This window comes from Pteropus medius, unplaced genomic scaffold (assembly GCF_902729225.1).
Source record: "Pteropus medius unplaced genomic scaffold, Ma_sr-lr_union100, whole genome shotgun sequence".
Lineage (NCBI taxonomy): Eukaryota > Metazoa > Chordata > Mammalia > Chiroptera > Pteropodidae > Pteropus > Pteropus medius.
The window spans coordinates 5,197,893-5,214,117 of record NW_024354911.1 but is presented as its reverse complement, the minus strand read 5'-3'; the positions used below and the strand labels follow the sequence as shown (position 1 = coordinate 5,214,117).

The 16,225-nt window shown below is 33.8% G+C and overlaps 1 protein-coding gene across 6 annotated transcripts in view; it reads right to left on the bottom strand.

The window, feature by feature from the left end:
- MYO9A (myosin IXA) overlaps window positions 1-16,225 on the bottom strand; it is a 237,897-nt gene that overhangs the window by 108,712 nt on the left and 112,960 nt on the right. For all 6 annotated transcript variants that reach the window (XM_039856603.1, XM_039856602.1, XM_039856604.1 and 3 more), the window contains one exon: window positions 4,168-4,243. In XM_039856603.1, coding sequence (XP_039712537.1) covers window positions 4,168-4,243 — 76 coding nt within the window. The remainder of the gene's footprint in view (window positions 1-4,167; window positions 4,244-16,225) is intronic.

Genomic DNA, 16,225 nt, shown 5'->3' with positions numbered 1-16,225 from the left:
TCCAGAGCTAGGTATTTCAGAGTCTCTCTTTGCTTAGCATACTAAGATTGGTGGCATATACAATGTCCTTGTTCTCTATGTATACTTACTCCTTGTATATATTAGATCATTTATATATTTATTTCATACAGATAAAAAATATTTTCACAAAGTAGAGAAGATCCAATATACACTTTTCACAAACTATAAATCCTCATGAAATAAGGTGAGGGCCATAGAGATTCTCTCTTAATTTTCTTTCTTAATATAGGTTCACATCAACACATACCCACTACACTCATTCCAAGCCATCATCTCTTGCCAGAACTACTAGCCTGCCTATATCCAATCCAGTGCCTCTCCAAATCCTTCTCCATAAATCAACCAGAGATTCTTCTGAAATGTCAGTCAGTCCCCTGCTTAAAAGCATTAAAAATAACTTCTACTACCCTAAATGAAATCCAACTTCTCTAATATGCCTAACAAAGCCCTATATCAACTAGCCTATGACTATTTTTCTTTCTAGAGTCAACTCTCATTACTTTTCTCTGCGTACTCACATTCTTTTAATTCTCTGTGTCATACTCTCTAGAGAGAGGTCTCCCTTAGTGTTCCTGGACCTTCATATTGGTTGCTTCTCTGCCTGGAATGTATCGCCCTCCTCTGCATAGGATTTACTCTTACTCTTCTCTCAGGTAACAGTTTAAAAGATTCTTTTTCTGAAAAAACCTTTGTGATGCATCTGCCCCCATATCCAATTCTTTAAAAAAATTATCAACATAAAAAATTAAACACTCCTTTTATATGTTTCCATAGTATCCTATACTTCTTGGATCATATCATTTATCACACCTATCTTACAAACTACTGAATCTCCAGTTTCTACCATATGACCTGGCACTAAGTACTTGTCAAGTAAATGATCTGCCAGAACTATAAGTTCTATTTGTCTTGATTTATTTTTATTTTTCTCTCAAGAACAATCTGACCTTCAGGAATAGATGTAACATGCAAATAATGCCCAAGTAAAAAAAGCCATTTTTTTTTATAACGAAGGACTAACAAAACTATGTAAAATATACACAAAAAAAAGAAATGGCTATATAATACCTAATGTTTTAAATTTATAGTAAAATGTGAATATTATTTTATAATACTAATAATTTCTCATTATTATATATTGCTAATCACATACACCTACTTACACTAATATCCAAGTTTTATATTTTTCCCAGGAAATATGGCAAACAAAATATGTACTAGGAAATGAAGACATCCATGAGATTCCAAGCTGTTTTATGTGACATCAAGTCATATCAGTTCTAAGAGAACCTTGAAAGCCACTCATCTTTATAAATCAAATTAACTGTGACCATTTCTAAAACAATCATAGTAACAAATGATTTGACTTTTTATCAAAAGTTTTTCTGAAGTATTTATTTTTGTTCTCATTGTTGCATTTTATAATACAATATCTCAGATGGTAAGCAGTCATTTGCCCAGATCAATAGGAAAAGTTGAATTTAAACAACAATAATCCTTTAGACAGTGAGTTTTAACTCGTATTAAGAACAGAAATCAAGATGCACAACATGCTACATAATCAACTCAGAGGACAGGTCTATCTCGGTCCTCAAATACGTGAATATCAATGTACTTAAAGTCCTAAAATTGGTGCCATAACCCAAGAGTTTTAATGAGACTTATTCTTGTTCCTTAATGCCCTGGGATTATCACAGTACAACAAACACCATTTAATTATAAAACTTGTCATATACTTCTACAATGCACAAAATTCATTATGTATTTGTTGACAATAAATTCTGATAATACACACTCTCCCAGATAACAAGTGTCCAATGGCATTTTTTTTTCCAGCATAGGCTGGTGTACTTTAGTCTTCACACATTCCGCTCTAAAACTAATCACATACCAGAGCTTTTTCCAGCTTAAAATAAATGTTTCTTTGGCTACTAATACAGTCTTTTTATTCATATTAAGGGTTAGTTCAGCAGCCTCTATAGTGCATTTACCATCTCTGCTTCGTGATATATAACCATAGGCTCTATACTTTATCTCTTACCAAAAAACTGGCCTCTCAGCATTAATGAAAGTTTTATCTCTTACTTAAGGAATATTTACTTACTAAACTAAAAAGTACTAACTAAAAAGTTTTACTATTTGCATTCCATTGTTTTTATGTAGAATACATCAATTCTTAGCCCTAGATCACCACCAAATTGGATAGTCTACTCTTTTATTGTTTAAGAGTCACTTATATTAGAAGAATTACTTAGGGAAGACTCAAAAGACTCCACTTAGTAGATACATAAGCTAATGATTTCATGGCTGATCTGATTTTATAAGTATTACTTCATCCTCTCCTCTTCCCGTCAATTTTCTGTAAAATGCATATAAAAGAAATTCACCAATACAATAAATAAGATCTGGAAGAATCTTCTTGTTAAGGTGGCTAGCTGGTCTTTTCCTGATAACATTACTTCAGTGTCACATATATATTTCTTGACTATATACAAAGGAAAAGAATCAAGCTGATGTGATCAAATTCCCTGTGAAGAAGGGTCTCATATGAGCTTATATACATATATTTACAAAATTAGTTTAGCATTCCTTGAGAGCCTAAATTCTGTTAACTGCCTGAGTCCAGACCAACATAATCGGTCTTAAATCAAAATATCAGACTATCCCAACTTATGTATAAAAAACAGAAGCCTATATATATCACTTTAGGTATCCAAAATTGAAAGTATAAACAAACATAAACCAGGAATTAGAAGAGTTGTAACCACTAAACTGCTTTGGGAAATGGAGTAAGTCAGAGTTTCTTTTCTTAATCAAAACCAAGAAAATAAGTTCTTTAAATTGTTTTTTTGTACTTTGCAAATATTGCTTTTTTTACAAAATGAAGGTAAAACCCTCCACCAGATTATGCTTTACTACAGGCTCAGATGATGGTTAGCATTTTTTAGCAATAAAGTATCTTTAAATTAAGGTATGTGAATAAATTTGTTTTTAGACATAATGCTATTGCACACTTAACAGACTAAGTATGTAAATATAAGTTTTATATGCCCTCAGAAACCAAAACATTCATATGACCCACTTTAATACAATATTCGCTTTATTGTGGTGTTCTGAAACCAAACCTGCAAGGTATGCCTACACTGTCAAGAGACTGAATTGAAGCACATAGGTCACCAGATTAACAATATAATTTGTTCTTAGGTAAAACTTAACACACAAATATAGTGGTAGATTTCATCATTAGTCAAGTTACCACTGTTAAGAAAACAAAATGCATACACTATAAAGACCAAGTAGTTCAATCTGTTAGCATTTAAGATAAATATAGGCTGAGATTGTATACCTAGGCTGTGACAGCTCTTGCATGTGACACTAGACTTCTTTTAACAAGTAACAGAGGGTTATAAAAAAATTATTGAGCAGAGAAGTAACAATATATATTAGAAAGATATAGTAACTCAAATTGGAAAAAATGATAGTTACACTTTAATTTTAATGACAAATCATCCTTATTACCAAAGCACTAAGAAGCTCAATTTTCTTGATGGTTAAAATGTAGACAGCAGAAGCTAGACACTAAAGAATACTCTTTTGCTCACATAAAGTAATCTTTATAAAATAGTATGTGTAAAAGGCAAAGTAACTATTTATAAACTCAGAAAATTATTTATACTTCTTACTTTCAAATTTTATTCAAGAATTCATTAAAAATGATTAAAAGGTAAGCTCTGATTATCACACTCATAAAAAAAGAAAAAAGTAGTCAATGGTTTGATGTAAATCAAATTATTTAATTACTACTTACCAATAACATTTCTCCACAGAAAGCAGAGGAATAACCTTTGAATTTCACAAAAGACAAATGCAAGAAGGGTCTCAGAAATTAAAACAGATGCACTAAATTTAAATTATTCTGTTTTTAATTGTACAGCATTTTATCACAGGGAATCTTAGGTAACTTAGTCCTAAGTTTTGTCAACTCTAACTTCATTAACTTATTACACAATTTATAAAAGCTTTAAGAAATAAAAAAAGCAAATTAGGCCTGATTCTCTTCATATTTTTAGAAGCCACAAAAGTATTAATAAGAATTTTAGTTATTTCTTCTATACTTCCTTGAAAATATAAACCGAACATACTTACTGTTGGTTTTTTTCATTTAGAGTATTCATGCCCTGGAGATCAGAAAGAGGTGTTCTGGGATTTTTCCGGGTTATACCTAGCATATAAAAAGAAGAGATTATCAAATCAGCGCTAAGAAAAACTACACATGAAACAATACGTCTAAGGACAAATAAAATTAATATATTTTGATAATAAATATTCGCTAAACAAGATATGTTTGATTTTCAAAAATCAACTATGTTTCTATACATTAGTAATAAACAATCAGAAAATAAAATTAAGAAAACAATTCCACTAATAATAACATCGAAATAATACAGAAGGAATACTGAAAACTACAAAACGTCGTTAAAAGAAATTAAAGAATATCTAAATAAATGGAATGCCATCTATGCTCATGGACTGGAAAACTTAACAGTGTTAAGAGGGCAATGCCTACCAAATTGATCTACAGATCTATGCAATCTTTATTAAAATACTTGCTGCCTTTTACTTAAGATATAAATAAACTGATCTTATAAGTAAGAACTATATGCAAGGGACCCAAAATAGCCAAAACAATGTTGAAAAAGAACATGGTTGGAGGATTCACTCTTCCTAAATTCAGAAGTTACTGCAAAGTAACTGAGACAATATGGTACCAGAATAACAAGAGACAAATAGATCAATGTAGGGAACTAAGAGTACGGAAATAAATCCTTACATTTATCACCAACTTAATTTTGACAAAGGTGCTAACAGAATTCAATAGAAAAAAATCTTTTCAACAAATAGTGCCAGGAAAACTAGATACCCACATGCAAAATAATGAAGTTGAATCAAAGACCAACATTAAAGTGATAAAACTGTAACACTTAAAAGAAAACAAAGAAGTACACAATGCAATGTATATATATGCCTTACTGTTGAATTATACACCTGAAGCTTACTGGATTTTGTTAACCAATGTCACCATAATAAAAATTTAAAAAAGAAAAAGAAAAAGTAAGTAGGTAAGTAAATAAATAAATAAAACCTAGTTTAAAAATATAAATAAAAATAAAAATCTTATTCCCTCTAAAAAAATTTTTTAAAAAGAAAAGAGAAAACAAAGAAGTAAATCTTTCTGATATTGGATTAGGCAGTACTACTTAGGTATGCCATCAAAAAACACAAACGACCAAAGAAAACTATGGATAAACTGGACATTATCACAATTTAAAACTCTCATGATTGAAAGGACACTGTGTATCAACAAAGCAAAAAGACAATCCAAAGAATGGTAGAAAATGTCTGCAAATTAAATATCTGATAATGAATTTGAATCTAAATATAAAAACAACTCTTGCAACTGAAAAAGGACAATCAAATTTTAAAAATGAACAAAAGATGTGAATATTTTTCCAAAGACATGCAAATGAATGATAAGCACATGAAAAGATGTTCAACATCATTAGTCATCAGAGAAATGCAAAACAAACTACAAAGAGGTACCAGTTCACACCAACTAGGATACCTATAATAAAAAAGACAGTACAAGTGTTGGCAAGGACATGAAAAAAATAGAACCTTTTAAACACTGCTGAATATGAAATAACAGTCACTTTGTAAAACAGTCCAGCAGTTCATCGAAAATTAGTTACCATATGACCCAACAATTCCACTCCTAAGTATGTACTTAAAAAAACTGAAGACACATGTCCACACACACATAAAAACTGTTACTGGAAATATGTCTTGAGATCAACAAATTCAGATAAAACTTTGAACAACTTCATTTTCTTATATATCTGACTGCATTTTCATTTACTCAGTTCCTAAGTCATAGACACTAAATTCCCTATGACAAATTACCATTTTCTATCATATCCATTCTTTACTTCTGTGTATTGAAACATAATTATCTCAGGCTTTTTCTCAATATTAGTCATTAAATTTTCAGCTGTTTCCTCTATTTCTTGAGCTTGTACAGGTATTGCTTTATACCTGCTTCTTTTAATAGCCTAATACCTATTTTCAATATCATAATGATATTTTATAGCCTCAGATTTGTACTACTGCTTTACTGAATTCATGTTCTTAGATTCTTCTACACTTTAAAATACTCATAGAGAACTTTCTTCTCTTTCTGGTTGTATCTTCCTTGAAAACATGATAGGGTGTTTCTTTTAGGGTGGCTCTTTTATGCACGTTATTTGACTTTCTTATTTCCCTCTACGTAATGATTTTAACATCAATTATTAAATATTTTAAACATTAAAAAGTTATAAGGAAAAAAACAATGGCGTGTATGATAGAAGCTTTGTTCAACACTCTTGCAACCAAATCAAAGTTGTGACAGAAACACGAAGCGAACAGCAAGCAGTCACCTGGGACCTAGACGAACAGAAGTACTACAACTAGGGAAATAATTAATCAACCTGCAATGGTAGAAAAGGCAGGAGGGGACAAAAATGCAAGGCTGCCCAGTCCCCAGCAGCTGAGTGGGACAGAGGCGGAGGCCGGCAGCAGCTGCAGATGCCTCTAAAAGGGGCTGTGTCCGCAAGTGGACTTTCACAGTAACAGACCTGCCCACTCTGAGCACAAGTACAGAGTCAGCTGCTTGGCGGGGGGGTGGGGGGACACCAGGGGCTTACAGAGGAACACCGAGTTGTAGAGCAAAGGACAGAGGCAAGGCTTTCCACTCACAGACGTGCCGGCTGTATCCATCGTTCCTCTGTTGAACCCACCCCCTCCCAGTGTGCGGATACAGCAGGGCCAGAGTTGAGATGTTGTCAAACTGGATAACAGACGTCACTCTACCCAGACAGAGGATTCCCTGAAACTCCGCCTCCCCAAACATGCAGTCCCACCCAAATATCATCTACGTGTGTCCTTGGGGAGCCTGGTGCTCCTTGCAGAGCAGCAACAAGACTCACACTGGTACCAGCCGGCCTCGGGTCCTGGTGTGGTTTCTTGAGGCAACTAAAAGCACAGCATCTGTGATTGCTTGCTGAATTTTAACAAGTGGCCCCGAGGGGCGCAGAATGAGGCTAAACTTGGCTTGCAGCTGAACTCCTCTCAGGACTGTGCCAATGGACACCTACTGCACAAAAATGCACTAGTAAGACCAAGAGATGTAGGAGCTTTCTTAGTACATACAGACAGACACAGAAAGACAGCCAAAATGAAAAGATAAAGAAGCAGAAACCATATGAGAGAACAGCATAGCGATCCAGGAATAATGGAGTAAGGCAAGCTAATAGATGCAGAGTTCAAAATACTGGTTATAAAGATGCTCAATGAACTTAGGGAAAGTGTACATGAATGAACTCAGTGAGAACTTTAACAAAGAGATAAAAAATAAAGAAATGAAAATGGAAATTATAAAACAGCACCAGTCAGAAATGAAGAACACATTATCTGAAATGCAGAGTATACTAGAGAGAATCAACAGAGTAGATAAAGAAGAGGATCAAACCACCGATATAGAGGACGGGAAAGCCAAGGACACGCAATCACAAAGGCAAGATAAAGAAGCCAAAACTAAAATATAATTTAAGGAGCTGAATGAAATAAGTCAGAGAAAACAAACATCACATGATTCCACGTACACGTGGAATCTAAAGAATAAAATAAATGACAACAAAAACGGAAATAAACTCATAGATACAGAGAATATTTTGAGGGCTACTAGATAGGAAGGGTGTTGGGGGATGGCAAAATAAGGCAAAGAGTTAGTAGCAGAATAGACATGGAGAAGTACAGCATAGCATGGGGAAGATGGTTAATAATGTAATAAATATGTAAGGGAAAAGGGGTACCAGATTTAGTGGGGTGATCACTTTGTGAGTTATGTGGATCTCTGATCACTATGTTATACAACTGAAATGAATATACTATTGGATGGCATTTTAATTGAAAAAAAACTCATTGATATGTACAATGTAAATACAAGTAACTAATTGTCTAATACGTTTCAATAAAGCTGGGGGAAAAAAACCCTATGTGAATGCATAAACAAATAACAACAAAAAGCCATAAGGAATAATATACTGAATACTTGCAAATGATCACTCCAATTAGAAAATGAAGCCTGGTGCACATGTCTGATCCCATTCTAACAACATCAGATCCCAATGTTACCCACTTGTTGGAATTATCATAGAAAGACTTTAAAATAGCTATCATAATGCTCAATGACTTAAGATGGTCTTACTAAGTCAACAGATTAAAAAAATCTCAGGAAAGAAATGGAAAATAAATAGGAAACCAAATGAATATTCTGGAACTAAAAACTGAAAAATTCTGAAATTAAAAATTCATTCTATGGGTTTAAGAGGAGACTTGAAACATCGTAATGAACTTGAAATCAGATAAATAAAAATGATCCAATCTGAAGAAAAAATAGAAATGAACAGAGTATAAGGAATCTATGAGACAATATCAAATATTCTAAGAACATATCATTGGTGTCTAAGAAAGAAAAGAAAAACTGCAGCAGAATAATCTGTTGAAAAAGTATTGGACTAAAATTTGATAAAAAACAATGAAACATAGGTAAAAAAGGTGAAGCAAATCCCAAATAGGTTAAATATAAATATTTAGGGACATCACAAATTGCTGAAAATCAAAAAAATAAAGAGAAAATCTTGAAGCGGCCAGAAGAAAAAAAGGTTCATTCAACACAAAAGGATGACATCTGAATTTATCGTAAAAAAAAACTCAGGAAAAAAATACACAGGGCAACTTCCTGGCAGGATGGCAGAGTAGGTAAACTATATGCTTGCTTCCTCTCACGATCACATCAAAATTACAACTAAACTACAGAACAATTATCATTGAGAATCGCCTGAAGTCTAGCTGAACAGAAGTCCTACAACTAAGGACATACAGAAGAAGCAGCATGGAGACAAGTAAGAGAGGCAGAGACGATAAAGGGGCCGGTCCCACACCCATGTGTGGTGGTTAAAATTCAGGAAGGATCTCGGTTGAGAAGGTCCTCCCAAGGGGTAAAGGGTATGAGCACCACACTAGACTCCCCAGCCTTAGGTTCTGGTGCCAGGGAGAGAGTCCTCACAACTTCTGGCTGTGAAGACCAGCAGAGATTGTGGCTGAGTAAGACACAGGGCTGCTGGAGTCACAAGCATTCCTCTTAAATGGTCCATGCACTGACTTACTCGCTGATGGACTCACTCGTTCTGAGCCCCAACACTGGAGTAACAGCTCGAAAGGTCAGGGACATACAAGGAGAAACAGAATTGTCTGGCTTCAGGGAGAGGGATGGGAGGGACAGCTTTCTCCCAGACAGAAGTGCTGGAAGAAGCACTGTTACTTTGTTGAGTCCTACCCCGCTGCCCCCAGTTCAGCATGCCATATCTGAGTCTCCAACAACCTAGCTAATACCCTTCACCCTACCCTAGGGATTCCCTGAGATCCTGCCTCACCCAACTTGCAGGCCTACCCAAGATGCTACCAGTGGCTTTTCCATACAAATGGCCTGTCTTGGCTTATGCAGCTGACCCTCCAAACATCTTTCAAACATTCAAAAACCCCAAACAAGCAGCATCTGACTAAATATCTCATGCTAAGCAGCCCTAAGCCCAGCACTAACAGCAGCCAGCCTTGGTATGCAGCTTAGCTTCTCTTACGAACCTCTAAGCCCAAAGCAAGTGGCAACCATCTACAGATCACTTTGTAGTTCATACCAAGTGGCCCCAGGCAGGGCACAGGCAGTGGCTGACCTTGGCCAGCAACAGAGCCCCTACAGACGACCCAGAATCAACACACCTTGTGGCCAACTTCGGACTACAATAGAGCACCACTCAACCACCTCCACAAACAACACAGCCAAACATCAAACTGGGCAAGCACTAGAGCCCTACTAAAACGAATCCAGCTCTATAAGGTCAGCCCCTGCATAACAGCTCCCCCACTGTAGTCAAACCCAGTCCTCACAATCAATCAGCCTGAGGTTCAATCCCTCTCACTGACGTGCCAACAGCAACCAAGACTCAACTACAACAGGAGGGCACATATAACACACATGAGACAAACCTGGAAGACCCAGCATATGTGACCAGGGAACTGCACCACTGGGCCCCACAGGACACCTACTACATAGGCCAACTTACTAAGACCAGGAGCCATAAAGACTCTATATAATACACAGAAACAAAAACAGGGAGGCAGCTAAAATGGGAAGACAAAGAAACATGTCCCAAATGAAAGAACAGAACAAAGCTCCACAAAAAGAACTAAACAAAATAAAGACAAGCAACCTACCAGATGCAGAGCTCAAAACATGGTTATAAGGATGCTCGATGATCTCAGTAAGAACTTCAGCAGAGAAAGGAAACATAAAAATGAAGATAGAAAACATAAAAAAGAACCAGTTGGAAATGAAAAATACAATAACTGAAATAAAGAATACATTATAGGGAATCGACAGTAGATTAGATAAAGCAGAGGACTTAACAATTTAAAAGATAAGGTAGCAGAAATCACATTATCAGAACAATAAAAAGAAGCACTATTTTACAATAACCAAGATATGGAAGTAATCTAAGTGCCCATCAATAGACGACTGGATAAAGAAAATGTGATCGATCCACACACACACACACACACACATATTACACAGCCATAAAAATAATAAAATCTTACCATTTGCAATAATATGTATGGACCAGGAGAGTATTATGCTAAGGGAAATAAGTCAGACAGAGAAAGACAAATACCGTATGACTTCACTTATATGCGGAATCTAAAGAACAGAATAAATGAACAAACAAAACAAAATCAGATGCATAGATACAAAGAACAAACTAATGATTGTCAGATGGGGGTTGGAGAGCTGGGTGAAAAAGGTAAAAGGATTAAGAAGTACAAATTAGTAGTTACAAAATAGTCAAGGGATATGAAGTACAGCATAGGGAATAAATATTGTAATAACTATGCATAGTGCCAGGTGGGTACTAGACTAATCGGGGTGATCACTCTGTAAATTATATGTGTCTAACCACTATGCTATACACCTGAAACTAATATAAAATAATATTGAATGTCAACACTAATTGAAAAATTAAAATTAAAAAAATTATCCTTTTCCTAAAGATATGATATGAATAAACTTTTCCATTTAATTAATCGGGGAAGAACAGCAAAAAAAAAAAAAAAAAATCCAAAAAAATTAGGATAGTTTAAGGGGCCTCTAAGACAACATCAAGTGTACCAACATTTGCATCATAGGGGTATCAGAAGGAAAAGGACTGCAAAAAACTGAAAACTTATTTAAAGAAAGAATGATGGAAAATTTCCCTCTAACCTGGCAGAGGAAGTAGACATGAGTCTAAGAAGTGCAGAGTCCCAAAAAAAGATGAAACCAAAGAGGCCCACACTGAGACACATCATAATTAAAATGCGAAAGGTTAAAGACAAAGAGAGACTCTTAAAAGCAAGAAGAGAAAGGCAGCTTGTTTCTTACAATGGTACTCCCTTAAGAATGTCAGCTGATTTTTCAACAGAAACTTTGCAGGCCAGAAGGGACTGGCATGGAATATTCAAAGTGATGTAAAGCAAGGACCTACAACCAAGATTATTCTATCCAGCAAAGTTATCATTTAGAACCAAAAGACGAAAAAGGAGCTTCTCAGACAAGAAAAAGCTAAAGGAGTTCATCATCACCAAACCAGTATTACAAGAAATGTTAATGGGACTCCTTTAAAAAGAAGGGGAAAAAAGATCAAAAATATGAATAATAAAATGGCAATAACAACATACCTAGCAATAATTACTTTAAATGTAAACTAATTAAATGCTCCAAGCAAAAGACAGGGTGACTAACTGGATAAAAAAACAAAACTCCTACATATGCTACCTACAGACACTTCACATTGAAAGACACAGACTGAAAGTAAAAGGATAGAAAAGATAATGTATAAAAATGGAAACAAAAAAAAAAGTTAGGAAGCAATACTATACCAGACAAAATAAACTTTTAAAACAAAGGCCATAGCAAGAAATAAAGAAGGACTCTACAATTCCACTTCTGGGTATTTATCCGAAGGAACCCAAAACACTACTTCGAAGGGGCATGTGAATCCATATGTTCATTGCAGCATTATTTACAATAATCAAGATATGGAGGCAACTTGGCTCCACATCAATGGCTAAATGGATAAAGAAACAGTACATATGTGTGTGTGTGTATCTATATATGTATGTATATATGTATATGTATACATATAATGGAACATTAGTCATACAAAAGAATAAAATCTTGCCATCTACAACAACATGGATGGACCTAGAAGGTATTGTGCTGAGTGGAATAACTCGGAGAAATGTAATGCCCTAACAAAATAAATGAACAAACAAAGGAGAAACAAACTCATAGATACGGATAACATTTTGATGGCTGCCAGATGGGAGGGGTGTTGAAGGGAATGGGTGAAAACAGTAAAAGGGATTAAGAAGTACAAATTGGTAGTTACAAAACAGTCATGGAGATGTAAAATACAGCATAAGGCATACGGTCAATAATATTGTAATAACTATATATGGTGTCAGATGGCTAGATCACTTCGTAAGTTGTATAAATATCTAATCGCTATGTTTTATACCTGAAACTAATGTAGTACTGTATGTTAACTCTAATTTAAAAAATTATTTTAAAAAAATTATTTAAAAAAAAATTATTTAGAAAAAGATCAGTTGATGCAATCTATCCCAATTGGAAACTTCAATATCCAAAAAAGAAAAGAAGATATATGTACACAAAATGACTCAAACAATAATGTTTACAGCAGGGTCCCTCACAATAGCTCGAAACAGTATACAATCCTTATATCCACCAAGAAACAAATGAGAAACACAAAGCTCTGTGTGTGTGTGTGTGTGTGTGTGTGTGTGTGTGTGTGTGTGTGTATATATATATATATATATATATATATAATTGTATATGTGTCTGTTTGTATACACAATGGAATAAAAGCCAGTAACAAATTACTAATACATGGAACGACACAGATAAATATGTATATCATGTTGCATAACAATCAGAACACAAAAGAATATATAGTGTATGGTTCCATTTCTGTAAAATTTTTAGAAAAAGCAAAACTCATTTACAGTAATGGAAATCTTAATAAGAGTCACCTAAAGGACATGGGAAAATGTACAAGAGAGCAAGAATAAATTTTCTGATACAGCTTTACTCCGATACTTTCTTTTTAATCTTGTTGGGTTCATATGTTTTAGGCTTGTCTCTTATAAACATCGTAGAGCTTAATTTTATTTTTCATAATTGCATAATTTCTTAACTGTTTACTTTGGATGATTTTAATTTATTACTATCATGATATATCTGGAATTTTTTTCTGCCTTTTTATTTTATGCCTTTTATTTACCCTAATTATTGTATAATTTTATCCACACTTCTACCGAAGTATTTTCTTTATATAGGTTCTTTTGTTTCCTAAGTTAGATATAGTCTCTTCTTTGATAATCCTTGAATTTTGAACATATTCATGAATTCTAAACTAAATTCTGTATTTTCTTTTCCTGAAGAGTATAAAAACCTTCTAATGCTTTGATTCTCATCATTCCGTTCCTATAACAGCTGTTGTTACCCAATACTTACTTTCCCCTTATTTTCTTCCCATTAATCAAGTGAATTAGACATTATTACTGTTTTACAAATCGTTTAGATTTACACACATATACCAATTTCTTTATCAGATCTCAAAACTTTCCAGTGAGTTCAGCTTCTGTCTTTCTCCACTAAATCTTTTCATAAGTTCTACTGGTAAAGATCTGTTCAGATTACTATCTTTATTTACTGTCATTGCTCATCTTTGCCTGGTATATCTTTGTCCATTCTTTTACTGTCATCATTTTAAAAATCTTATATTTAAACTTTCTGAAAAATTCATTTTGAGATTTTAATTGGTAAGGTTAATCTATTTTTATTAATTTTAAATAGTACTTGTTTCTTGTATTTTACTTCATATTTTCCATTTATTTTTCTTTAAACTCATTTTCCCCTTCTTAGTTTGGATTTGATAAAGGTTTCTTATGTTTCATTAAAAGATAAGATTCCACTTTTGTTATTATTGTAGTTGTCTATCATGTACATATTCATGTTTATTTACCCATATTGATATCTTAAATTTGATAAATATCCATATTTTACTAATTCAAGAGAAATATAGCTCCCTGCCTTCCCTGTTGGCTTCACTGAAATACATACTAGCATTGGTTTCTACCTACCATTCTCAAACAGAAATTCTGGTCATGTATCATTAAAAAAAATTTGACATTCTTCATTCCATGAAAAATATTCTCTTCAAGGTATATATGTCTGTGACTTATGTTAGGCTTCATGAAATGTAATTAAATGTTATTGGGGTAAAACTTATTTATAGTAGAATATATGCCTTTTAAGAATACAGTTGAATAAGTTTAGACAAAAACCACCATAAAAAGAAGATACAGAACTTTTACATCATCCTCAAAAGATCCCTTATGTCATTTTTTAGACAATCCCCCATATACCCTCCTGGGTTAAGGTAACCACTAATTGTCCACATGGACTGGTTTGCATTTTTTAGAATTTGGCTTAAATGGAATAAAACAGTACGCCCTCTTTTGTGTAGGGTTTGTCAGCATAATACATTGGAGATTAATAAAAGTCTTTGTGTAAATATGTTTCTCTCAGGTAAATATCTCAATGAAATTAACGGAATATATGGAAAATATATGCTTCACATTTATAAAAAATTGACAAATTGTTTTCCAAAATAATTGTACTATTTTACATTGCCAATAGAGTATATAAGCATTTTAGTTGCTCCACATCCTTGTCATTAGTTTTATCAACTTAAAATTTAGCCATGATTCAAGGTGTTAATGTGACCTCATTGTGATTATAATTTGCATTTCCCCAATGACTAATAAAGCCTGATAATCTTTCATGAGTCTATGGATCACTCACGTATCTTCTTTTTGGAAGTATATACTCGAATCTTTGGCCATTTGTCTTATTATTGCAGGAGTATTTTTATATTTTGTTTTCATGCCCATTATCAGTTATCAGTATTATAAATTATTACAAATACTGTTTCCCAGCTGTGGTATACTTTTTGTTTTCTTAACAATATCTTTTTAAAAGCAGAAGTTTTCAATTTTAGTGAACCTCTGATTTTGTCATGTTTTTTCCTTTTATAGTTCATGCTCTTATGCCCCATCTAAGAAATCTTTGTCCCAAGATTGCAAAAATTTTTCTCTCAGGTTTTTTCCACAAATTTAAGTTTTACTCTTTACATTTTGACTTAATTTTTATGTATAATATAAAGGGTCAAACTTCTCTTACAATGCATGGCTACAGAGTTGTTCCAGTGCCATTTGTTTAAAAGACTACATATTTTACCCCACTGAATTATCTTAGCACCTCTGCAGAAAATCAATTGACCATGAGTGTGTTGATCCATTCCTGGGCTCTTTCTTTGGTTCTATTGATCTTCTGATCCTTACACTAAGAGAACAACGTCGTGATTTTAGTCTTGAAATCATACAGTGTAAGTTCTCCAGCTTTGTTCTTTCAAAATTATTTTGGTCATTCTAGGTATCCACATTTCTATATAAATAAGTAATCAGTTTGTGAATTTCTACCAAAAAATCTGCTGTGATATTCACTGGGATTATATCCAATCTATAGATCCATTTATGGGAGAACAGATATCTCAGAACTACAAAAACATGTATTTATGTTCATCTATTGAGGTATTTTTAATTTTCTCTCAGTTGTACAGTGGTCTAACACATATTTTGTTAAATTTATCCCTAAGTATTTCATGTTTGGGTATGTTATATTATTGTCCATTGCATATTAAGTTGCTCCAAAACCTAGTACTTAAGAACAACAAATAGTTATCATATCACAGAGTTTCTAAAGTAACAGGTTTCAAGAGCTGCTTAGCCAGTTAGTTCTGACGAAGTCTCTCATGAGGTTGTATTCAAGCTGCCGACCAAGGCTGCAGTAATCTCAAGACTGGAATGGAACTGAAGGATCTGCTTCTAAGGTCACTCATGTCATTGGTGACAAGCCTTACTGCCT